Here is a 27,247-nt window from a genome sequence, read left to right as displayed (position 1 = left end):
GAAAACAAAACAAAACAACATTCTCTACTATAACACAGGTTTGGGAAATCTGGATCTAAAAGGGATTGATATATGTTGGTGCATCTTCTGGCTTCTTAAAAAATTTTTCAAATAAGCATTAGCCATACGTTTGCATAAGTGATAGATTTGATAAGGAAATCATTATATGATTCTGCCCCAAACTATGATTATAGCCAGATATTAAACAGTATCTGGTTTATCTCTCACTAATGAGCATATCTTCAGTTATGGAGTAAAATCAAGATTATGTATTACAGGATAGGACATTGACCCTTGTTAGACAGAAAAACAAAGCTACAATAGCTACTAGATCTTAAAATAACTTGCTGGCTACAGGCTGTGAAATTTTCCATAGGAACAAGAAGCTATATTTCTAGGGGCGCCTGGGTGGCACAGTGGTTGAGCGTCTGCCTTCAGCTCAGGGCGTGATCCCGGCGTTATGGGATCGAGCCCCACATCAGGCTCCTTCGCAATGAGCCTGCTTCTTCCTCTCCCACTCCCCCTGCTTGTGTTCCCTCTCTTGCTGGCTGTCTCTATCTCTGTCGAATAAATAAATAAAATCTTAAAAAAAAAAAAAAGAAGCTATATTTCTAGTATTCCCTCAGATGTTAAGGCATAAACGGAATTATTTCTGAAGAGATTTTCATAGTAATGGCCTTGATTAACCAGTGAAAGAATTACTCTGTTAAGAAGCCTGTAAAACATTCTTTGAGAACTTAAATTTTGATAATGGATAAGGAGCACTGGGCACCAATGGGGAAGTTAGGAGTAACCAAATGTCTTTTTTACCTATTTTTTTTTCTCTCCACAGACACTTAGTGTCTGATAATATTATGAAAGAATCAACTTAATACAAGTTTTTTTGAAATTTTTTAAGGTGTAAGGCCTGTGTACTACATTTTACAAAGTGCATTTAATTCAAATCATCTAATCTGAATATTTTGTGAAAGGGACCTCATTCAGAAAAGGCAAACATTGCATTTTAAAGCAATGTAAGCTGTTATTGCTCAAAATTGTTATACAGTGTTCCCTTTGAAATAGGCTAATCAAACGACTTCAGTTGTTAAGACCATGGTGGTCAGTCTTGCTCAACACTACGTGGGTGCTTTACACTGCAATCCATGAGGAGAAACATCCTCATCTTTGTTTTATCAAATACAGGAAATAGAAAGCAGGACGGAAAGTAGCTAGCGAACCAGAGCAGCAGATAGAGAGGCAGTTTCTCTTCATGAAAGAGAGGTAGACATCAAGTTCCCACTTGCTTTTCCATTCAACCTGTAACTTTGCCATCTCTCTAGATCACATCTCAAGACCTGCGCTTTCTTGTAGGTGGTCTGGCGCTGACAGGCCTGGGCAGCAAAGATTGTGATTGCATGAAAGTTCTCAAAAATAACCTTGCTAAACTATTTTAACATCCCCTTGCAAAATGTTACTAATTTTTTAATTTCCTGGAGGATATCAAATGGATTCAAATCATGGAGCTTTATATCCATTGGCTTCTTGGAAATCATTTCTCTCTCTAAACATGTTATGTTTACAAAAAAAGACTGTAGGAAACCAGTAGTTACCAACCCGGTGCACTTGGATATTTGCTTGATATCATAATTCTCCAGTTCCAGGCTTTACAATGAGCAAGAAATGTGGTAAGTTTGGACAGAAATCATCAGAAAGCTACAGTAATAATTGACAGGATAGTATGATTTATATAAAATATTAAAGCACTAAGGTAGTTTTTATCTAGAGAAGAGAGGGCATCAAAGTAACATAGATGGTAGGTACTCAACTAAAAGCAGTCTCCTTCCTTTCCTCTTCACATCTTCTCTTGGAGCACGTATATTTGTTGTCTGAATTCTGAAGGCTATGGGGTTAGGGATTTATTGAAGCCTTTTCTGCCATTGTTAGTAATTTTTGTAAGTGATGAGGAAATTAGGAAATTTGCTGTAATCATGTTTATAGGCACAGAAGCTTACTTCTAATCATTTGATTTTAGCAGGAGGACATAGTAAATGCCATATTATAGAAAAGCCGGCCCTGGGACTATGTGATTTTTCAGTGGCAATTATGCTATTCAATAAAAATTTATAGATTTCTGTATACTTACCTGAAGGACATCATTTAAATTAGTTAAGATGTCACAAAGCAATAGTTGCAGATTTTAAAAAATGTATATGTTAGGATGTTTTTTGAACTATATTTTCTCTGGACTTTTTTAGGGTTTATTATGATTTGGTAACGATAAAGACTCAGTAATTAACAACTAATTGCTTAACATTTTCGACAAACCTTTTTCTTTTTCTTTGGCTTATGTCATAATCCTATTTTCCACTGAGACAAAAAAAAAACCATCAAAGGTATGTTAAAATATTTACACACTCCTGAATGGTGTTAGTTGTATAGGGCACATGTCCAGAATGACAGTTTCGTGACCAGAAGGGTAATGGAAACCAGCTTTGAGATGCATGCAAAATGCCAGGAGATCCCAGCCAGAGAGTGAGATCTGCATGAAAAGTAACTGGATGGTGAATCAGAGGGAGAAATACATTCCAGAGCACTGCTGTCAGTTTCAAGTATCCATGGCTGGATTCTGTAGAGCCTTAATGAATTTCCCCTGCTGTCCCAGAGCCATGTAGATCTTGCCCATGCTGTCTTCTGGGCCTTGCTCCACTAAATGGTGCCATAATGTCACAATGCCCAAAGCATGGAGATTTTGTCTCATCCATCCCCCTCCTACTTTACAGAGCAAGTGCAGGAGCCTTCTGAGAGGATTCCAAATGTTTCAAGAGCATTTGCAAAATAATACAAATAATGGTGTGTGTGCGTGTGTGTGTGTAAAAGAGAACGAGGCAAGAAGAGATGAGAGATCTTATTAATAATTTGCTAACCCCTCCCCCAATCACTTAGGGGCGCATAAAAATGGTGGGCAGTACAGAGAACTTTAATCTTTGTAGACATGTAGAAATGTGTGTCTAGAGATGTGTATAGGAAAAGCAGAGGACTAAAAAATAAATTACAAGACTCACGTCACCACTTAGCTGTATGATGTTGAGCAAGTCTCATAACCTGTGGGTTCCTCCTCTTCCTTAGGTGCAGAATAGAGATGATACTTCCTACTCTGTCGCAACTGGGAGATTCCAGTGAACTACTGCACGTGGTTGTGTTTCCTAGATGGTGCACATGCAGGGGGAACTAAAGCTCTCCTTATTCAATACATTGCATTTCAAACAGAAAAAGAAATTCACACTGGAGATGTGAGACATCATGAATAATTGAGATGCAAGCCTTGAATGCCTCTGTCACTCCTTGACTCTATCTACCTTAATTTGCTTCTGTTCTTGAAGAATAGCTGTGATATGGGGCATCTGGGTGGCACACTCCGTTGAGCATCCAACTCTTGATTTTGGCTCAGGTCTGATCTCGGGGTCATGTGATCGAGCCTTGCATTGAGCTCCACGCAGTGTGGGGTCTGCTTGGGTTTCAGTCTCACTCTCCCTATGCCCCTTCCCCCTGCACTCTCTCTCTCTCAAATAAATAAAATCAAAAAAAGAAGAAGAAGAAGAAGAAGAAGAAGAAGAAGAAGAAGAAGAAGAAGAAGAAGTTGTTTCGATATTTACTAGAGCTAAATTTCCTAATACTGCTATTTGCTGGCATTGGCCAACTGGGTGCTTTTGAATTGGTTGGGCAGACAATGGGAGAGATATAATAAAGAATCAAGAAGAAAAGGATTTGAAAGAGTATCAGGATGTCCATCTTCAAGACATTTTTAAACAAGTTTTGTTTTTTGTTTTCCTGTTTATAACACTCTGCCTTGTAGAATGAGAGGGTATTAAAAAATTGATCCTAATCCCCTTGGATTTAAGTACTGTTGAGATAATTGTCCTCATCACTCATATAGATCAAAAGGAAATTTTGTGTGCAGAATGAAGTGGTTAGACTATATATAATTAGACTCTCCAAACTCCGTTAATACATGCTAACCTTTAAAAGTTGTGAACTAAAAACTGATTCATTTTTCCATAGCAGTCTTAATTTTGTAAACAAGTTTATATCTATTGCTATATACATTGGGTAGGATCTCTTGCTTTCTGAAATATTTTCCTAAGAACTGCAAGCAAAACTAGGCAATGCCATCATCTTTTGACTGTTTTCTTAACGGAGACCTCATCAACTAGTTACGGTTGGGAGTTGGGTACTTTTTCAAACTACACCATGGCTTCCCGAGAGAAACGTATGTGCTCATCTGAGGGGAGAGGTCTAGAGGTTGAAAAAAAACTCCCAGGATATTCTAGTGTGACTCTGAATGGAGAACCCTTCAAAGCATTAAAAGTCCTGTTTCAGAGTCAGTGTGTTTTGTATTCACCAATTATCTTTTAGTAATGCTTTGCTTCTTTCATATCACATATAGGGGTACATGTAAACGAAACAGCTCGAATGAAGAAATCTGTTTCAGAACCTGTCCCCAGACAGATTCACATCAGTTTTCAGATAGGCTGCAAAGATCCTGTACAGAAATTCTGTACGGCCTGCGGAACTTACAGATGCGTTTTATTCCCTTCCAGGCTGTCTAACTCTTCTCTTATTGTTGTATTCATCAACAATATAAGGTTTCACAAACAGTTGTCTGTGGCCAACATGTTGTGAATTCCTTGGCAAAAAGATGACCAAAAAAAGTCTTGGGAGAGACTGCTCGAGGCAAAATATGCCAGTCTTTGTTTGGATACAGCCTGATATACTATGCACTTACCTTCGTAATTTTTGTCAGCCGTAAGCATGTGTTACAATGCTTATTTTCACGGTCGCTTCGCTTGGGCAGTATCAGGTGATGCTCGGTATCTTCAGAATCTTTGAAGCCCTGTATATGTTTGCTTGGATTGAACAGTCTCTTCTGGAAAATGTCAGAACAAGCTTGTGTTTATATCACATGTAAGTAAGATGAGACATTACTGATGTCAATGTAGAACTGATGGATACGCAACGTACCTCATTCTTACCGAATATTTTCCAATATGTTTTGCTTTAATGGAGAGATTGGTTACTTAAATGGGGAGAAAAATACATTTGTATCTCTGCAGTTCTGAAGTAATTCTTTAAAAATTTGGAGTCTTCAAATAACTCATTCTCCTAGGTATGGTGTTTCCTGTGTTGGTGTTGTGTCCCTAATTATGTTTTTATGGGTAAGCAGTGAATCCAGATTAGCTCTTGCTCTGGTTGGATTATCTATTTTCTGGATCATAAAGCTGTCACTGCATAACCTAGAAACCTCTTTAAAGATGCATGTTTGGCGGCATTTGTTATCCAACAGATGTCTGCATAGTTAGAATCTCTTGAGAGTATTCTAACTTGTGGTTTTAGTTACAATAAGTGATCCAAGCATTTTTTGGTCTTGCTCCTCTCTAGTTCTGGGTGAAAGTCTGTAGAAGAAATTACAAAGGGTATTCCATTTCACTCTTCCCCACTCCCCCTTTCCTTTATTCTTTGTCTCTGTCTTCAAAGTTTTATTTTGTTTTGTTGTATATATCTGGTCTTGGAATTGGTGAACAGTGTCTATATTACATATCCTACCTCCTGGTCCCCAGTTTCTCTCACCTAAGAGGTTATCGAATTGATACTCAGATCTTGATCACAGTAAATTGCCACTGTACCCAAAACTACCCAATGCTATAATTTATATTTTATATTTATCCATGAGGTCAATTTTAAAATGACTGCTTCAGATTTGTAACTCCATATCCTGAGGGTTGGAGTACTTGCCAGTTTCCCTGCTAGCTGGCCATTTTAACCTGTACAAGTATGAGGAAGTGGACGTCGCCAAAGGCAAAGGCTGGCAATTGTGTGCACAGGGGAGTTTGTGGTTTCGGAGGGAGGAAGGTGGTGAGAGGGCAGGCAGGCTGCCAGGAGTTTGCTGTCTGGGGCTGGGAAACAGGAGCAGCGGGGAACACCTGGGCACCAACCCGCTTGCCACCTGCAGTGCTTGCCTCAGGTGTGCAGGTGCTGTGCTTCTGACAACAACGTAGTAAATTATGGTCTACGAGGTGCAACGGGTTTTCCATTTCTACTTGTCTTCTGAATCTGAACTTAAAGATATTTTGGCAAGTTTAGACGGTTTTCACCTCATTCTTTCTGACAGTACTACTACCTGGAAAATTTTAAGTCAATTCTAAATGTGCCTCGAGAAAACATCTTTATACACAGTAAGACATCCCTCTGCTAACAAATTATTTCACTGCCATAGTTAAGTACCGCTCACCATTGTTTCAGTGCGCAAGAGTTGTAATGATAAGAAGGTCATTGTAATGCAAGTGTCATGATAAATTTAATCTTTGGTCTGGTTCAAGAGTACATTTTGTTTGTGATGACTTTAAAAAGAATTATTGTCCAACATAGAAGTACTAACTATGAAGATGCTTAATGGTCATCGAACTGGCTAAAATATTTGTAAAATATGAGAAAAATAATACTTATGTACCCACTATACAAAAAGCACTTAGAAATAAATGAGGAAATTGCTTTCTTAAATGCAGAGGAAATTGGCCAAAGATAAAACACAAAGGAAGAAATGCCTTAATCACAGAATGTTTACCTTCACTAATGTGAAAAGAAATGCAAATCGAAATAGATACTTTTAATCTATAATGATTAGTAAAAAATAACATGAATATTGGTACAAACTTGCTGAAACATTTAGCACTCACAACGAAATATGCAAATATAAGTTTACATATATGCTGAGTTTCAGCAATTATAAAAATATATTTTCAGGACTTTGTCTTATCGATCAAATTTTCACATAAGTAACAAGTATATTTGTACACATGTGTGTGTATCCAAATGATGTACATCTGTAGAGAAGTGGGTTATTGACACTGCAGAGTAGAATGAATATTCTACATCCCTCCAGAAGGGCTTGTCTACATGTACTGACATGGAATAAAAGTTTTTCCAAGATAATATTGCTGGTGAAATAAGCGTGTTATAGCATAGTATGAATAGTGGTGTGGGTACGTATGTACGTCTAAAGTATACTCAGTGAGTTCTGTGGTGACAAGGGATGTTATGTAGAACTTACACTTTCTAAATCCCCTGTAACTTAATATTAAGCAAGAAATCTATGATGTTTTGAAATTTGAAAAAGAGATGTTCTTTAAAAAAAAAAAAAAGGGAGGTGTCCATGGTGGTTAAACGTTTTTTAAACATTTACCTGAAATGAAATCATAGTTCCTGAATTGGGTAGCTGTCACTCTTATTTCCCCCCCACTTCTTGTTTCTCCTACTTAGTGTTAAGGTGCTATCCTCACGTAGATCTTATTTAGAAATTCTTAGCTAGCATTTAAACTGATTGCCCTGGGGCTCAGACAAACAAATGCAGTTGTATGATCATTACCAATGATAATTTTATAAAGTAGGAGAAGATAATACAACTGTCTCTTGCATCAGTTTGTGATCATTTGTCAATGTTTCAGTGTTAGATGCCAAATTGTTGGTAACGGTTGGATATTTTGATATAGTAGCCAACACAATGTTATATATACTTAAATTTGTAATAAACATGACTTATTTTTATTAAAGCATGGGTAAAGCAGGGGATTCTTTTTTTTTTTAATGTAGGAATAAGCTACCAGCTTCTTTTAATCTAATGGCAAGCATTTTGATCCTAAAGAGTTTCTAGACTCTTAGTATCTATGAAATGAAAAATTTATATTTATGCATCTAAGTATTTCTTGACTTTTAGGTCATAAAATATTCTCCTACCCACACTTCCAGGTTTTACGTTCTTATGTTTTCTTTTTTTTTATCAGCAGGCTCCTAGTGTGTGGTTACCACATTACCTCTTTTATCTATAGCAATAAAATTAATTGGAAGCATGTTCAACTTACTTAAGAGCTATAGTCACTGGTGTTGTCAAGTGATTATTGCTGACTTAGAAGTAGGACATGCTCTCCTAATGGATATGATGCTGACAGTCAAACATTCCCTAAAACTCAGATGTGCCAGAGTGTAGTTTTTCAGTAACCTAAATTATTGTTTATTTCTACTCAATAGCAGAAAACTTAACCTCATTAGTTCTGAGTTTTCTTAGTCCAACTTAATATCTCCATTGCTCTCAGTTTAGTACAAGGTCCAATTCAGAGTTCAGACATCTTCTCAGATTCCATCCTCACCCTCTCCCTGGGTTTACCTCTGTATTCCTAGAATCACTGTATCACAAAAAATGTCAATTAAGAGTTTGCTGATTGCTTCATGATTTTGTCATTTCCTTTCTATCCTGGCCTTTGATTCCAAACCTGTTCCCTCCCCCCCAACTCTGTTTCTCAGTGCATTCTCTGTACAGTGCTCCCCCAAGTGATGACCCATTTAAGTCGGGTTCGGCTTCTAGGGATTGTGATCCCTCCAGCGTTCTCAGTTGGGGCGGCTGATGCCATTTCTTCTGCTGTGCGGTACCCACATCATAGCCATCGGACATACTAGCAGGCCCACTAACATTTCCTCTGAGCTCACTCTTATCTTTTTTGGGGGTCCCATGGAAACTTTAGGATCTTTGACAAGACCACCTAGTGGGAAGTGTCCAGATCTTTCATCCTTAGACACACCCTGTTGCCATTTCTCCTTCTTATTTCCAGAGCCTTGTGTAAGAGGTGATCTTCTGGGGCGCCTAGGTGATGCAGTTGGTTGAGCGTCTAACTCTTGGTTTGGGTTCAGGTCCTGATCTCAGGGTTGTGGGATGGAGCCCTGCCCCACACTGTGTGCAGAGTCTGCTTGAGTTTCTTTCTCCCTCTGCCCCTCCCCCACTCAAATAAATAAATATTTGAAAAAAAAAAAAGAGGTGAACCTCTGAAGCTGTTGCCTCCCAAAAATTTCAACTAGAAAGTGAGAAAATGAGTTAATAATGCCTTGTTACAGAAACAAATACTTCAAATTTTAAAAGGCAATTCTCTTACATAAATCTTCCTTCCTTGACCATGACTTCTCTCTTGCTTCTAATTAATCTACACTTCTTTTCTGTGTTCATACTTACTTTGGTCTCTTCTTAAGTCTGGATTTTTTTTTTTTTCTTTTTCTTTTGGTCGTCAGGTGTTAGTGGTATTGGAACTGAATTGAGGAACTGGGTGTGTGGGCTTGCATTTCTGTTCAACCTTTTCTCCTAACTAAATCCCAGACTCTCAAACTCTGAAACCAACAGTCTTATGTCTTTGTTCTCTGGTCCCATTTCTGAAAACCACTTCATGATCCAAATGGCCACCCTGTGCCTTCAGTGTTCACACTAGGGAAGGTTTGTTTTTGTGGCAGTGGGGAGGATTGTATATAAAAAATAATATCAATCAATGTGGAATATCTTTTTTTTTTAAAGATTTTATTTATTTATTGGACAGAGAGAGACACAGTAAGAGAGGGAACACCAGGAAGGGGAGTGGGAGAGGGAGAAGCAGGCTTTCTGCTGAGCAGGGAGCCCAATGCGGGGCTTGATGTGGGGCTCGATCCCAGAACCCTGAGCCAAAGGCAGACACTTAACGACTGAGCCACCCAGACGCCCCTGGGATATCTTATTACACAGTTGAAGTAGTCTTCATCTGAAGTATAATAAACTACTGTGTAATCAATTACTGCATCTTAGAACAAACATTACAGATTTATAGTTTAATAAGGTTACTAAAAGAACTCTTTTGTTACCTCTGATATTGTTTCTGTTGTCAGGTGATTTCTAAACAGTGTGAAAAGGAACATAAAAAATATATTATTTTTTCCTCAAATTGATTTAATGAAAGGATTTTGACTTGGAGAATTGTGGTAGGAGAGGTTAGTGACCCAGTCTCCGGCAAATCTAGTCTGTATGGGGGCCACCATACACAGTGTGCTTGAGACCTTTGACTCAGACGTCAGACCACCTTGTTTTCAATCCTAGCTCTACCACTTAATCGTTTCATAATTTTTCACAGTCTCAATTTTCTCATTTGTAAAATAAATATTATTGTAGCATGGTTGGGAGCAGTAAATGAAATATTTCCTGAAAAGTACTTTACATAGTGTCTGTCATATTCAGCCGTAAGAAAATGTTCACTGACATTTTTATGATGTTTATTTTCTCTTCTACTAAAAATCTCACAGACTAAACAATAAAATTAAAACCGAGTTACTGATATCAAGAAGATAAACATGGGTGATTTCAGACAGCCAGTGGGGAGATTTCAGTATATGTGATGAACCAACTTCCCATACGTTTGAATTAGGAAAGTGAGAGGCAGAACAAGCCCGAATAGGAGCATATTAGCAGGGTAGATTTTGTGTTCTGGTAAGAAAAGCAGGAGAAACCTCAAAGGTATGTAGACCACATACGGAGAGTAAGTCAATGATTTTGTCCTCTTTGACTCTTGCTGAGAAAACGAAATGTACCAGCTGACTCTTAACATATCCTGACCTATCCTCATCAGTTGTCTAATAAGAAAAATCCCAGCCATTTCTCTGTTGCAACTTATTAGTAGTAGGGTGTTTTGTTTGTGGTTGTTCATTTTCTTGTGTTTTGCTTAAGCCTATTGTTGAATTTTATGGATATTTTTGAAATACCTGGTAATTAAAGCAAAGGTTTGATAAAATGTACCATCACTAAGAAGCAGCTAAACCACAAAGACCACATTAGATATTTAATACATTCTAGGCGGTAGACGATTTGATTTTTGTAAGGTTTGCATTAGAGTAATGCAAAGACTTGGAAACAAAAACCATGAAGAAATGAAGTTATAAGGAGAGAATGCCCTCTGTTATTCTGGTTGGGATGTAGAGCTATGGTAAGTAATGCAATAGTTGTCCGGAGAAAAAGGCTAACATGATTTTGAAGGAGTCATATGTGTTTGCAAAGCAAACTAGGGATTGCCTTTATGTAAGAGGGAAAAAAAGACACTCAAGCCACTTGATGATTCCAACACTATTCATGACTTGCCGTGCTGACATTCTATAGATTGATGGGGTCTTCAAGTGTGGAAATACTGAGTCATACAGAAGATGAGACGTTTCAATAATGAAAAAAATATTTATGCAGTCAGCAGATTGTCAGCTAAGGTGGTTTAGATTATAAGAGTCACCAGACAGAGACTGTGTCAGGTTGCAAATTATTCTAACCACAAAATCATTTGAAAACAAGTAAAGCAAATTTAGAGTGAATGGGTGTACCCCAAGTTCTTTTATTTCTTCCTTCCCCTCTTCCTCCTGTTTCTCCTCTTCCTCCTCCTCTTTTTTTCAAAAGAAAACTGTTAACTCTGTAGCTAAACAAATACTAGTCTCATGAGAAAAAAAAAAATTAAGATGGAACTAACCTTTTTTCAGAAAAGTGTTGCTTTTTTCCCCGTGTGCGAGTGCTCTAGGATATAGATAGCGACTTGTGGTTCTGTGAGGTGCCTCTTTGTCTTTTCCTGTTTGTTCTCTCTCCCTTTATGTGGTCTTTTTGTAGATTGTCTTAATGTCTCCCATCAATGACTGACTAATTGTGTCTGTTGTGTAATGACACCCATTGTTTTGTAAAATTCTTTGACAAGTTGGAGGGACAAGAGATGAAATCACTGCAGCTGTTTTAGTAACAATTACAATTGAAACCCCACTGGCGCATTTAACCGTTCCCTTTCTGACATCCAGCCCAGCCTTGCAACAGTGTTAGACCCAGGATCAAGGAAGCATCCTGTGATCTGAGCACCCGCACGGCAGCAATGGTGCTGCCTTTCTTCCCACTTATGCGGTAGCCTTCCTGCATGTGTGGTATTCGGTTTTAATCAATTTAAGAGCAGTCTTTACTTTGTCTTTCCTCTTCCAAACAATTATGCCCAAAATCAAGGAACCTGAGGTAAGTGACTTCAAGGGGGTGTAAGCTGAAGGTGCTGCTGACTGTATCAGAACCAAGTCAGAGTCACATTTTCTGTGTCCTGTTTGATAAACTTCTTAATCACTTTAGCTTGGAGTTGGAATTCGGACGTGTTCACTTATTTTCCTTTGGTGGCTATTTTTAAAACCTCATCTGTAAATTTTATTTTCTTGCTATGAAGTATAGATTTTTATAAGCCATCTTAAATATTTTCTGGAGGAAGATGTGAAAAAATAAGTACATTTACAAAAACAATATTTTGTGCTGTTAGCTATGAACCGGCTATGTCTGTTTTACTGACATTATTAGATCCAGTTTTTAACCATGTCTAATTGCTCACCATCTTGCATAGCAAGACCACCATGGACTAACTACATTTCAAAATAGCACCAGAATTTACTCACTCTTTTAGTTCAAAAGTATCATTTTTATTGCTGAAAAGTATTAACTGAAGTGCCCCAAAGATTGGTTAACTTCTTTTCTCCAAATTTTAGCTCCTTTTGGAATTAGAAATAAGAAGGTTTTGTTTATATTATTTTATTGTATTTATTACCACTCATACGTCAAGAAAATAAAAACCACAGTAAGGGATTTCTACCGTACAAATAGGACTGCTCTAGTCTAGAGTTTTTGTCAACCTCTGTGTTGGTTGGCTTTTTGAAAATTGTGAGCTCGAGCACGGAATTGTTTTAGGGATCGGGTCATCCTTAAGCCATGCCCCACAGTGGCCTTGATTGTCTTTTCGGCTTCTATATCCAATGCCTTGTAGATTACACCTACTTCCACGTGCTTCCTGTATTAAAGCTTTTCGTTTTTCTCACTGTCACCTTTCCCAGGTCTACAGCATCAAGACAAGAGCAAGGAATCCCCATGGTACTGAAATACAGTATTAGCAAGTCAGGTTGGAGTGTGAATCCGTGGGCCCACTGGGAAAGATGCTGCCAGGATTTTCCATTCTGCAGTGGGACACGATAGACATGCAAGGAGAAGAGGAAGTATCAGCCAGCTGACTTTGGTTGGGAGCCTTTTCTTGAGAAAGCGGAGTGGGTCCTAGACATTGAAGAAAAGCATTTTTGTTTTTTTCCCCTCATCTGAGCCTTTGCCAACTGTGCAACTCTCTTTTTTTTTTTTGTCTTGCTTTTATGGATACATGGTTTAATTTTTGTTTCCTTTTGATGTTGGGTTTTGTTTTGTTTTTTTTTCCTTTTTGAACCAACCACCTTGTCAGGAAAAGATGAACCACAAATGAAAATGCTCATTCTTTCAGGAATAAAATTTTGTAGCTCTGTGTGTATCTATTTTTGTAGAAATACAGAAAGTTTGATTTAGCATTGATGGGCTATTTTTGAGGGATGTATTTTTTTTAATATTGTAAAAATTGTTAAGTTCTGTTTAAAGAACTTGCTCTCAGAGAAGCACTGGCAAAACTGTTGAGAAGGCTTGTCTTTAAAATGTCTGTGATATTCTCTGTGCTTTCTAGGTTACCTCAAGTGTTTGATAATTTCTCCTTTTTTACAAAAGTAGCACCATAGCCAAGCCAATATAGTATTGTTTTACATTAAATCTCAGTGAAGATTTAATTCCATGCTAGCTCACTTAGCTTTGAGTTATATGCATAGCTTGAAAAGGAAGTTTTGTTAATGACCACACTAAAGAAAGGATATTTCATTACTTCGATTTGTCCCAAAGAGTACTTGGAGGTTGACGAAGAAGAAAGTTTGCAGAAACTTTCAATCAGATGGAGAGTTTGCCTAGAGTGTATAATTGTCTTTCTAGCCCATTCAACTTTGACAAATGGTACCAGTTTATATCCAACTACTGGAAAAAAAAAATTCATTTACCCATGCTATCTTTGATTGCCAGTGGCTTAGTTTCCTTGTTTCTAATTATGCAGTGATGGCAATTTTTTAAGGTCATATTTTAAGTGGATTTTTTTTTTCCTGGAGATGATTTGAAGCGATAATATTTCAGAAGGTACTAGGTGTGTCACAAAGCCTTTAATTCAATGGCTATTTCTGATAATGTTACTCATTGTAAATTGAAAAATAATATATATGTAATATTTTAAACATTTTTTTCCAAGACTTTCTTGTTTGTTTAAATCTGGTCTTAGTTGATTGAACTCTTTTAAGAAAACTTTTTAGAGCAAATGAAATTTAAATTGGAATTTATGCCACAATTACTTAAGTTGGGATAATAAATTGACTATTTATTCTTTGAAAAGTATCCTTGAAAACTCAGGATTCAACTTGGCATGGCCCTCAGGATCTAAATAAGGTGAAGTTGGAATTATCATTAAGACCTTGTTGGGAAAAGATTAGGGTTATAAAAGCAGTTTTTAATATCTTAAGGATTTTTGATGCAAAGTCTATTCTCTTGTAGTTGCTTCCAGAGATGGGTCGCATTAAAAAGTGTTATATAGAAATTTTAGTTTGGTAAAAGTTTCTCAAATGTGCCCCATCCTGGTCTTCACCCATACGAAATACAGTGTTTAGTGAAATACCACTTTCCATTTTAAATTGTGTGTATCTTGTGCATAAACATTTTAGCCATAAGAACAGCACAGAGTCTGCTCAGCTAGGCAGGGTTCTTACAGATAATTTAAAGTAGTTCCCTTATCTCTGTTTTTTGCAATAGTTTTCTTTCCTGGTGCCTCTGGTGAGTTATAAATCTATACACTCTCTTGTATTCTTGTCATAAGTTGTTTCTTCTTAACCAGGCTCTCCTTAACGCAATATGCATATTTTTACCTAATGTGAGGTCAAAACTTAAGGAATTTTTGACTTACAAATGATATGAACCTAGATTTCTAGGGAGTGGCTTGGTTAATTATCTATATTTTGATCTAAAATTTGATTTGCTACAGTTGCGTGTACTTCGCCCAATCTGTGGAGCATGAAGTTAAATGAATCTATAAAATTGGTTTCCTCTTGTGTCCTCCTGAGTTTTCAAAGACAAGTATTCGGCAGTTCCCATGGGATGACTCACTGGGGATTATTTATTTTCCTCCTCTTCCCTTGGAACCTATTAACTTCCTTTGCAGTTTCTCTTAGAACAGCGTTGTACTTCAACTCATTCAGATCATTCAATTGGATTTTCCCAATTAAGGGAGAAGAAAAGTATTAACTCTCTGCTTCTTTCCTTATTCTCCATTGAACTGAATTCAAGAAGAGAGAGACAGTTGTATAGCTACACCCTGAATTTGGACTGTGTTCTGTGCCACTCCTGGTAACTATAGTATGAAAGGTTCCTTGGCTCTGGGGCCCAAGAAAAGTTGGGGGCCTGAATTCTGCTGTATCCAGGAAAGATTTGTAAGTGAGGTCTCCTGTTGAGAAAAGGCATTGTTGACATACTGCAAGGATTAGATCTTTGCACAGACAAGGAATAGATCAAAGTCTAAGTAAAAAGAGAATGCATGTCTCTGTAATTGCCTGGCATCCCCTTGATTTTGTTTTGTTTTGGGGTTTTTTGGTGTTTTGTTTTTTTGTGTTTTTTTTGTTTTTTGTTTTTTTTTTGGCCTGGCATCCCCTTGTTATGATCATTACCTTCACCACCAAAAGTTATAAAAGAGGATGAATTGTAATTTATCATGATATTCTGAATTTAGTTTGGGTTTAAAATGCTATCACTCTCTGGGGCTGCTTTTCTCACATCAAAAGGATGCTGTTGTACTTAGAGGCTTCTAACCTGCTTTTCTGGGGGCTACCAACTTCCTCCCCCATTCATTTGGAACAGCTCCATCTTTGACTATTTTAAAAATTAGGCTTCATTCAGGGTTTTTAAAGCCTGTGAGCTAGACCCTATTAAATCATCTTATTTATTTGACATTTAATCTAGGCTTCGACTGCTAAACTAACATGAGTTAAGGAACAACGGAATATTGGTAAGTTAGATCTCAACAGGCTATGTTGTCCTTCACTGTTTATTTGAAAAGAGCCTCTAAATTTAATTTTAAAAGCAATGTTTGTTCTTAAGAAAGTTAGCCGTCCCCTCCTAACTTTCATCTGTAATTTTTTCTTTCTTTCTCTGTCCTCTTAAAATTATTTACATTATTATTTTAAGCAAAAATGCCCAAGGTTGCTCTACATTTTGCAGATGAGAACCAGTGGGTTGCAAATAATTTAACAAATTAATTCTTTTAACTTTATAAAAACTTAAAAAAAACAAATTCTAGGCACTGGCATAAGACATGCCCTTGAGGAGCTCATTATTCATTTTGCAAATCATATTTCCTATTCCTATCCTAAGACCTGCAGAATAGGGCAGGATCTACCTAGTTTTTGCATTTGCTCTCTGGTTTAGTGTTACATTTGTCATTTAAAGTTGCAATCAGAAACTATATTTCAAGAAACTGAATTCTGTTTCTTACTGAGTGTCCCTTTGTTGCATAGTATTTGCCAAATTAAGTCAATGGGGCAGTGGCATTAAGTGGTGGAAAAGGAAAGTTTATATATTGGAGTGTTGACTGAGGGATGAATAGAGAAGCAGAATGAATTAATGGAAAAGAGCATTGACTTGTGCATTAGGTCATTTTCTGAATTCTGGCTTAGCCACAATGAGATATGTGTGATTTGGGGTTTATTTATCTTTTGAGATAATAGTACCTAACCGGCAGGCTGTAAAGTGTGGAAATCATTATCTATCTATCTATCTATCATCTATCTATCTATCTATCTATCTATCTATCTATCTATCATCTCTCATCAATCGTATCTGTCTCATAGTAGATGTTCAAGAAGTGACAGGTACCACAAATGTCTGTCAATTAAGTAAGTCATAAAACTGAGCTCCCAGATGTCCCTTCTTTATACTTTCCATAGTCATTTCTGCAGCAAATAGATAAATGACTGCTTTTTCATAACACATTGTTGCAAGAGAATCTCGTCCACTACTATTTGTTGAAGATAAAGTGTAAATTGCTTAATTATTTCTGTTACTTTAGTGTGTCATTTATGAAGGAAAATAAATTAACCTTTTAGCGGTGTGTAGGTCCCAACTGTGAGCTTTCTTACATTTCCAAAATTTTATTCATCCAGGATCCTATGTATTATTTTCTCCCAAATTAAGGCAACATCTTTACTAAATCACCAAAGTTTATATTTTTACAGTTCTATTTTGGGCTTCCTTAGCACCTGGAATAAAAACCTCTCTTTTGAAGTTATTCATTTTTTTTTTACTTGCCTTGGAGGAAAAATTGCAAAATATGGTGGAAAAAAATCGTTTGCATGAAAAGGGGAGGGAAAAAATCCCTTTACAATCTCAGCAGATTTACTCTGCTTGAGAAAAAAAGAAACAATCTTATTGGAAGCAGATGTTGACACTGTGTCAGTTATTGAAGATGGAAAGAGTTCACTTGAACCATTGCAGTTACAAAGGAGTATTGATGGCAGTTAGAATCCCCGTGATTGATCACCTTCACAGCAGACATAAGGACAGCAGAAAAGCGGGAACTGTATGAGACCAAGACTGAAATCAGCCTGCTGATTTTCATCTACAGGATCTTTAGGACCCAGTTTTGTTTTGTTTTGTGTTTTCTTGTCTCCAGGATAAAAGACACACCTTTCAGAAAATTTAAGGCTTCTTGGAGAAATTAAAATTTATTCTCCAAAAACATGGCCCAAGAGCTCTTTAAATCTCTTATTAAAGTATTAAAACTCTCTTTAAAATCATTTTAGAAAAATTGGGGTATAGTTTTAGTTCAAAAATGTATGTGGAAGACAAATATATAAACTACACAAGAGTGGATGATTGAAGATTGGGGTATGGGTGGGCCCTGCAGGGAACCCTCAGTCTCAAGAGCTTCAAAATGTTGATGACCTTGGTAATGTGGTCATGGATATTGGGCACAGAACAGACTTTCAGAATTTTTCAGCAGCCTTTTTTCTTTTAGTGCTCTCTGGGAATTTCACCTTATACACTTTTCCAAAATATAGAAATAGCCATTATTACTAAAATATCTTGATTTTCTTATTTCCTTTATTGTCCATTATGCTTTTTTGTTTGTTTGAAAAATATTTGTATAGTTTTGAATAATTGATTAAACTAATGTTCACTTGAAATTGCAAATTAATTAGATCCAATAAATTTATCTGAATCTCCTTTTAAAGTTCCAAGAAATACTAATTGAATTAAGTGTAATTTACCAATTCCATGATATAAGTAAACAATGATACCTTCTAGAAAAGGGCAGGTGACTGTCAATTAGCTTCCTTTTTAACAATTTCTGGACTACTAAATTTTGACATAAGAATAACTCTTTTAGAATATAAGATTCTTTAGGGTTTTTTTTTTTTGGTGTATGCATAAGATGTGAACTTTTCTAATTATATCTCTTTATACTAATAGAGATGTACATTTTTTTTATTCTGTGGCTAGGGCAAAAGTTAATGATTATTACACACATGATTTAATTTCTTAGGATATTTACAATCTTGGATATTATATATGATTTAAAAAGACTATTCCATACATTTTTTCTGGATATACAGTACAGGGAAGGGTTTTTGTGTGAATTCTTTGTATCATTTTAAAGTGCATATATTGAAAGGGAAAACACGGATTAATTTGTTTTTAGCACATAAATCTAGGTAAGGTGAAATACTTTTATTAAAAAATAAATAGTATGGAGGACTTTATATTTGTCACTTGATTAGGCAAACTGAAAACTATTAATAGAAATATTATCCTACAACATTGAAATATAACAAAATTCCAGACTTGTTAGTTTTATGAGCAATTTTATGCTATCTTAATTTTACATTTCCAGAAAGACAAATTAACTAATCTTGCCTATGTTGTCAGTCTTAATTTACAAAATTCATAAAACTTTTGGTTTTACAAGCTAATTATAAAATATTAATATTTTTTCTGTTTTTCTTGGGGTTTGGGAAAGAGGCATTTTCATATTTCTGTTCACTCTTCAAATGCAGGTCACATAACTATGTGTCAGTGATAAAAGATGGTGGAGGACTTTATAGTAAAAGCAATGTTATCTTCAATATGTTCAATAAATAATTTAATGTGAATTTAATGTTTATATTTTAATGTAGCATTTTGGTTTGGTCTGCATTTCTTGACAATTAACTAAAGCTCTGTTTTCTTCTTATCCAATTAAGCAATTTATAAATATCTTCGGAAATTAAAACATCTTAGTGTTTTGTTTGTTTGTTTTTATGAGGTTAATTTCTAAGGCTAAGGAATTTAGTTGTTACAGTGAGGAGTGGGTTATAAAACAAGCGTTTATAATGGAAGAGCAAGTGAAATGGGCTATGTTAATTATATAACAGCAGGAAGCTTGCAAATGCATTTTTTAGTACAATGTTTCTAAAATTATCAAATGACTCTTTAAGAAAAGTGCATTTTGTTGCTTTGTTTTTACACTTGTTGGATACAGAACTTGCTATAAGTGTTGTGAAAAAAAAAACACCAAAAAACAAAAAAAGCAAAAACAAAAACAAAAAACCTTTCCTAACAATTCCTTGGCACTGAAGAACTGCACTTGGAAAGGAAAATTCCAAGACTTTCTATTTTTGAAGGAAGCTAGAGTTTTCCTACAATGGACTCTACTTTCTTCTTAAATGAATTTCATTTAGAAGTACGAAAGTCTAGAAATAAGTGTTTAAATCAGTAGACCCCCCAACATATTAGGTGAAATAATTTGGCATTTTTAACTGTTTGCTATATTTAGACTGGACTAGTGTTACAAGTTTTCTATGGCCGCTGTAAAAAATTACCACAAACTTAATGGCTTCCAACAACACAAATTTATTATCTTAACCACCCTGTAGGTCAGACATTCGGCACTGCTCTCGGGCAAAATCAAAGTTTCAGCCGCATTCCTTCTGGATGCTCTAAGGGAGAATCTCTTTCCTTGCTGTTGCAAGCTTCGAGAGTCCTTGACTGATGCTCCCCTTCCTCCGTCTTCTCAGCCTTTAGCCACTGGGCAAGTCCTTCTCACATGGCATCGCTCTGACCCTCTCTTTTGCGCCTCGCTCACATGTTTGAAGACCTTTGTGATGACATAGAGTCTGCCTGAACAGTCTCCTCATCTCGAGGTTCTTAATTACATTTGCAAAGTCCTTGAACGTAAGGTAACATATTCACAGGTTCTAGAGACTAGGATGTGAGTATTTTTTTGAAGGGGGCATTATTCTACTACCACAATTAGTAGTAGATTTCGATACAGTTTTTCATCAGGCCTGTAACCTGGGACTGTTTAATAAATCACTGAAACTAGCAAGGCTTCTTCCATGTTCACAATGGCCATTTGTGGAGGATTCATCTTCATTCACTTAAGTAATTGCCTACGAAGAGAATTTCTGTTGTTATTTCAAACATTTCACGTGGCTATTCTAGTGCCTTGGAATCTAAAGGGCGATGTGGTATTTATGTCAGACAAGCACTCAGGGGGGGTGGAGAGCGGGACATCTGGTGCAGATTCCTCCTAGCTGAAGTGTGTTTTCTCTGGGGATAATCAACTACCATTTAATTGTTTTGCTTCCTTTTTTGGGAACGTGTGATCATCCTGTGATGTCCTAAGTCTCCAAGCATCTCATTTGACCTGCTGATACACATGTGACAAAATATCTATATATGACCACATTGACATGGTAAAGCTTTTCCATTTTGGTCCAGATGGATTCATTACATCTGTTATCAGTTAAGCAGTGTAACGACTGTGATGGAAAGCAAACATGTTCTGATGCACTTAACGTGTAAAGTAGACACCTATACTCTGGAAGGCTGTTGATCAATAAATGAGCTAGACTGTCTTCAAAACAACACTCAAGTACAACTGTTTGACTTTCCACACCAGGTTGGGCTGTGGCTGAATGAAGAACACCAGCCTTGATCCTTGCTTTGCACTTGTAAAAGAGACTATTTGCAGGGAGCCAAATATAGTAACAGAGGATTTATTATCTTGCCAAAAAATACAAAATCTGTTCCCCTTTAAACGTGACACTCTATCCTTTTCTTGTGGATCTTGCTCAAAGGAAAATAGAGCTTTAAACTACCCCATTCCTTCTGCTGGAAGTGCCCTCATTTTTTTTCAAATGGGCTATGTGTGGTTTTGTGTTTTATATTTCCTGAAGAAAATGGCTATATGAGAAATCCAACCAGTATTAAGCACTTTTCTCACCAAAACAAAAAACAAAAAAACAAAACCAAAAAAACCCTGAAAGACAAAACATTTCTAAATCAAAGATGAGAATCAAGAGCAATTAAGAAAATCACATTTTGGTGGCTTCAAAACCAAGTATCACTGGGTGATGGTCTATGTTTCATTTTGTATTGAGCCAAAAAAATAATTTTTAAAAAATTGTCTTCAACCAATCAGGTGCTTTCTTTGCCTTAGAACATGAGTGTTTTGCTCTGAATGTTGTCTGATGAGTAGATGAACTAGTCTAGATTATAACGTTGGTAATGACAGTTAACTCTTCTGCTTGGTTTATGATGTATATACAGAATTTTGAAAACAGTTTTGCAAACATCACCAAGAAAATAAGCTTTCCAGTGACAGCTTTACCAGACATCTTCGTGTGGGATTTTAAAACAAACACAAGGCTGTTTGGAAATACTTGGTATATGTAAATATGCAAAATATGCTGAACAGTGCTAACAGCTGTAGGGTGTACTCCCTCATCCTTGAGCAGAATATTTTGGTGGCAGTGGTGGTTGTTTTTTCCATCTTTGCTTCTCATCTCCCTCACCGCCCCCACCCCCGTCTCCACCCACTCACCCATCCACAGACAAAAGCACATACTTAACACCGTTCCCCCCTATTTCCAGGCTGTTTCCAAGAGAATCATTTCAGCAGATTCCCCCTGGAAAAGGTGGGTGGTGCCTTGAAGGACTGAGCTGCACGATGTCATAAAGGCTGAGCTTCTCGAACTTGCTTGCACTTGCTCTGACACCAGCCTCGCACAAACCCCAGACACTCCGCAGGCCACATTCCATTAAGGCTTGTCATTGCAAGTGGGGGGGGGGGTGTCTGCTTGAGCGTGGCCTTCCTGCTATGATGTTCCCAAAGAACACAGAGTAATCATTTTCAATGTGTGCTATCAGGTTCTGTAACATCAAGGCACTCATTCATTTATAAAAATAAGCATATGCCTTTCTGCTTACAGCCTGCAAAAGGAAGGGCGGACTCAAGTTAAAAATGAGAGTCTCTTCTTACGGCCTTTTGACAGGTTTGGAGATGAGAAGGTGACAAATGTGAAGTGAGAAACCCTGGGACCTAGGACCGGATCCACTCATAATTTGTTGATATCATTTAGTCAGTTTCCTTACCGTAGCATAAAGATCAAATGAAATAAATGTAAACTGCTTTGAGAAAACTACAAGTACTGTATGGATACAAAGAGAAGGAACTGATATTTATGAAAACTCCTCTGTATATCATGAGCATTGCACGAAGTTATATTAAGGAATTCTCACAAATAGCAATATGTAGACACATTATTTGAGAGGCAGCAATATAAAAACCACGGTGGTTTCATGTTTAGTGATGCTACCGAGAAGCCGGATGTCCTTGGACCATTTCCTCAGCTTCTTTACATATCAGTGTGTTCACCTGTCAAATGAAGATATTAAAAGTAACTACTCCAAACAGTTGTTACAGGAATTAAATAACGTATATAAATCATCTACCACTAAGTAAATATTACGGTTTTTCTTCTTCTTAACCTTATTTTTTAGTAATTTAAGGAATTTAGGAAATCAGTTAAGCCCTTGCCCGAGGGCACGTGACTACAAGTGACAGAGATGGGATTCAAACCCAGATTTAACCAAAAAAAGAATCTTAGACCACCAGACTACCCTCTAAAGTTTTTGCTGTTGTCACATCTGAAGGTATTTGCTGTGAGCATATTTTAATAATTTCTTAGCCAACTGGAATAATTCCCATTTTCTTCTTCCTCCAAATCCTATGAAAATGGAGCCATACAAATCTCTCTGCTCCTGGAATCCCAGAACTTAATGTGTGTGTGTGTGTGTGTGTGTGTGTGTGTGTGTGTGTGTGACATTTTTTTTTCTTTTTTCTTTTTGCCATCTAGTTTTTCTACAGGGTCATCCATATATGCTAATAACATTCATACAAGCAAAATGAAATAATGATTCCAATCCCTGGGGGCCATGGTCTTGAAGTCGTATGGGTGTTAAATTCTTTAGCCTAGACAGTTAACGGTGAATCTAGTGTCTGCATCAACCATCTGAGATAGGCCAAACTACCTTCCTATTAGGCAGTGCCCAATCATAACAAGTCTTAAAAAAAACCAGCCTTTTCAAGGAAATATTCGTAGGTGCAACTACTGCTTCTTGCTCTCTGCTGTACATTTGGGCCTGTGAAGCTTCTGAGCTTGTCTGATTCCTGGCCCCATGCTGATGCCCTGAGACTTATCAATAAAATTCAACTGCTTTGATGTTGATCTTTTTCTTGTACTTCCCAGAAGAAGTTTTTACCTGTTTTGACTTCTTTGGTTGCTCATAATAGAGTCTTTCCTGCCCCAGCCCTGCTGAATTCTAGCTCCTGGAGTGAGCCAGGGTCCAGCTATCCTAAAGCAGAGAAGATTAACTTTGGCAAGTTGGTAACCCAAGGGCTGATCTAGGATCTGAAACCTATAAAAATTGTGCAGAGGGGAGCTTTTTAAGAAGATACAAAAGCATACTAAATTATGAAAGTGAGTATTTATAGAGTATATATGAGAAATCACAACAAATTTTGAAAAGTTGTTGAACACTATACCACAGATTTCAGAAAAATCATGTAAATTTGTATTCATTACTGCTTAAGCTATATGTATAACATAACACACTACTCTCCCAACAACTAGCACATTTATCTTAGTTTTGTCTTTAGTACATCTCAAACATGTTTCTTTTCTTTCTCATATTTGGTGGTGGAACAGGTAGGTTCTGTTCATAGAGTAATATGTTCTCAGCCCCTCTTGAAACAGCATAGGGGTTGCAGTATTCCTAGATGCCATTTGTTCACTAGGACATGATTACTTAATTATATAGGGAGGTGTTTGAGAGTTATATCTCGAGGTGTTGGGTTAGTAATATATCCCACTAAATCTAAATCCAAACTATATGCATCTGGTATATAGCTTGATCCTTACCACCCCACAAAGGGAAGTGTGGTAGAGGGGACATCTGTGTGAAAGAGAGAGTGTTTTTGTATGATTGTAGTTAAAGTAGCTTATCTTTTAAAATTTGGAAAAACTTATATCAAGATGAATGCTAGGATTCATCTCAAAGCTTTGGAAGGTGGCCTATGTAAATAAGGGGCCCAGAAACCTTATCCTCATGAGCTTAGGGCAAGTCATGCCTCTTAAATGTGTCTCCCATGGTAAAAAGGAAGTCCTACTTACAAGAGCATTGATATGTGGCTTCACATTTTTAATTTTCTGGTTCCTCTCTGTTACAGTACATTAAACTACAAATCCAAAATCCAAAGATGATAAGAGTCCCATACTAAATAACCAAGATTTAAAAAGGATTCAGTTTGAGAGAGGGAGACAGAAGAAAGAGCTGCATTTTTTTCGAAGGAATTCAACATAGACAAACAAGGAGAAAATAATTTGTGAGATGACTGACCTGAAGAATTTATATGCAAATAACCTGACGCTGAGAACAGTAAGGAATGAGTTACCTCCTGGAAAAAACAGTCTTCTTTTTCTTAAGGATAAAAAAAGGACTATATAGATGTTTGCGACTATTCACGACCATGAACCAGAACTATATAACATGTTCAAAAAAATGAAGTCTTACTGTATAATGAAGCAAAGGACGCTTTCTTAGATCATCTGAAAAGAAAAGGATTTCTAACCTAGTTCTGTCATTAACAACCCATGTGCTTCTAGAAAAATCACTAAATGTCCTTGGTGTGTGTTCTCATCTGTAAAATAATGACATTAAAATTAGACAATCTTTAAGGCTGCTTCTAGTTCTAAAAGTTCTGTGATTCTACATGTATTTTCTTTAAATAAAACACATTAACCTCTTTAGACATCAGAATTAAAATTTTCCTGGAGCTAAAATAATCTGGAAAGAATAACCTAATTGGAAAAGATTATTTGACAACTTCTTCAGATGTCAATGTAAGTCTGAGCTATAAAAAAATTCAATCATGACAATGTTGTACAGAGTGGAACAAAGAAAAATTCCAAAGAATCTCTTTGTAACAAATGCCATTGGTATTTATATAATCTGAAATTAAAAAAAAAAAAAGTGCGGCACAATTCCCTTAGAAATTAGACATTCTGGAATTTGTATTTCTTACACAGTTTATCCCCCAAGGAGCCAATATTCAAACCTGTGTATAATTTAGACTTTTTTGCTCATCCCATGTGTTCCACGTGCTGGTTTGAATTAGTCAGTTGTGGAAAGTAGAAATGTACAAATCAAAAAAAAATTCTCACAGCATTCTTATTACTAATTATGTCCAACACAGTAGACAGTTACAGACATATATCATTAAAGACATAAGTTATCTAGCCTTACCCCCTACTCACTTAGCTCTGACTGGTTTGAAAAACAAACTTGTGATGTTAGTCTAGCTTAATTTTAACAAACCGTGTTGGCTTCTATGATTTCCACTGGAAAACTAATAATTGAATATATTTCAATATCAATAAACATTTGTTGACTAAGTCTCCTTGTGTCCAAATTTCATGTAATTACCTACAGCCATTCACACTTCATCAGGAAGAACAATTTATCACCATAATCTGAAATCATTTACCATCTCCTCATGATGCCATATCTCATGTCAGAGAAAATTAGTTAAATGGACACAGTCCCTGTGCCCTAAGAATATTTTCAACCTCTTTGGTCTGAAAGCACCATTTGTTTGGATCTCAATTACATTGTGTTCTATCAATAATGATTTTGCCAAATTGATCCTATTTTATTTCCTTCGTTTCTATAAGTAAATGTCTGTTTATCCTCAATTTCTTCCCCCTAGTAAATATCCTAATGCATCATTGGTCAGTTTTCACCCTCCTAATAGCTTTATTATAGGTAGATTGCTCACGTGGAGCCTGATGCCCTCCTCACTGGGCAGTGGCTTTTGCCCTGTGTGGCCAGAGCAGTGAGTCTATTCCGAGGTACAAAGAAGAATAGTTTCTCCTCTTGGGCAAACCACTCAGTTCTAGAAAGGGCAACCACATTTGTTTTTTTGCGTGTCTGTTTGCTCTCAGATCTCTTCCTAGACCTTTTGATTGTCCACTCAGTATCACAAGAGTATTGACCCCTGATGCTGGTCAGGGATTAAAACATGGAACCAGGAGGTAGGGAGAAGCCAGGATATTTTGCCGCCTCCTGCCCTATATGCAATTTGGACAGCATCTCTGGCAGCAGCTGTATCTCCAGCAATGACTATGGCTCCTCTATGGCCTCAGCTCCTGCCACCCTCCCAGCTCCTGCCAGGTACCCTGGCCCCAGGCTCCCTTAATATTGCTTCTCCTTTTTGCCTCTACATGTGGGAGTGACTTCCTGGTATTGCTTTTCTCTGGTTTGCTTCACCATCTCCTTAGCTCTTCTATTACTGTGTAACCATGTTCCTTAGTTGACTTTGCTATTTTAAGTACTCAGAGTGGTTTTTATTTACCTAACTGGAATGTGGCAGGAACACTTTCAACTATACGGAATGGTCCCAGGAAACAAATTCTCAAGAAAGTTTCGTAGCACAGAGTTTACATGTTAGAGCATGTAAGAGCACGTTAGAGCATAGGAATGACCCCTATGCAGGCAGAAAGAAGGATTTTAGTAATCGATGAAACGCAGTGGCATCAAAAAACCCCTGAAGTCTCAGGAGTCTAAGAAATGAAGTCTGCTGAACTTGGCCGCTATGGCAGTGACAGTGGTTGCAAGTATTGCAAAGGTTAGGACAGTACTTGAGACTACATTGAAGGGCTTCCAAAGGAACGAAAAAAGGAAAGAAAGAGAAAGGAAGGAAGGGAAAACAACTCAAGATCTTGAGCTGTTAGATCAAAACACAAGTAGAAAACCAGAAACTTCCTGACAGCTTTAAATGAATGTTTTTATTCAATATAGACAGAAGGGGAAGCATGGCTGATGATCAGCTCTAAAATCTAATGATATAGTTTGGAGAATTATGAAGCAGAATGGTCAGACAACTTTGACAAGTGTGTTCCATTAACCGTAGGGGATTTAGTGGGGAAGGAATGATTCCCTTAGATGTCAGCAGAAACATTTAGGTGTTCTCAGATGAAGCTGGAAATTATGGCCCCCCATAATTAAATAAATTCCATAACAGAATCCCAAAATTCATTTGCTACTTTAAACAACTCCCTTTCTCTTTCTGTGGATACTAGCCTTCTTGCATGATCTACTCATATCACACCTCACTGCCTCTACACACAA

General features: G+C 36.9%; 1 protein-coding gene across 5 annotated transcripts in view; it reads left to right on the top strand.

Moving 5' to 3' along the window:
* The window catches only part of VGLL3 (vestigial like family member 3), a 55,000-nt gene extending 29,487 nt beyond the window's left edge, over positions 1 to 25,513 (top strand). For 3 of the 5 annotated variants that reach the window (XM_040621107.1, XM_040621104.1, XM_040621103.1), the window contains exon 4: positions 12,697 to 13,148. In XM_040621107.1, coding sequence (XP_040477041.1) covers positions 12,697 to 12,740 — 44 coding nt within the window. In that variant the 3' untranslated portion in view covers positions 12,741 to 13,148. Of the gene's footprint in view, positions 1 to 3,105; positions 5,090 to 12,696; positions 13,149 to 24,287 lie in introns of those variants that run through there. The other 2 variants (XM_040621106.1, XM_040621105.1) reach the window with 2 other exon arrangements.
* Positions 25,514 to 27,247: the final 1,734 nt, after the last annotated feature.

Source organism: Ursus maritimus, unplaced genomic scaffold, assembly GCF_017311325.1.
Source record: "Ursus maritimus isolate PB19 unplaced genomic scaffold, ASM1731132v1 scaffold_4, whole genome shotgun sequence".
NCBI lineage: Eukaryota > Metazoa > Chordata > Mammalia > Carnivora > Ursidae > Ursus > Ursus maritimus.
Note: the sequence above shows the minus strand (reverse complement) of the source record. Positions and strands in the feature narration are given on the sequence as shown.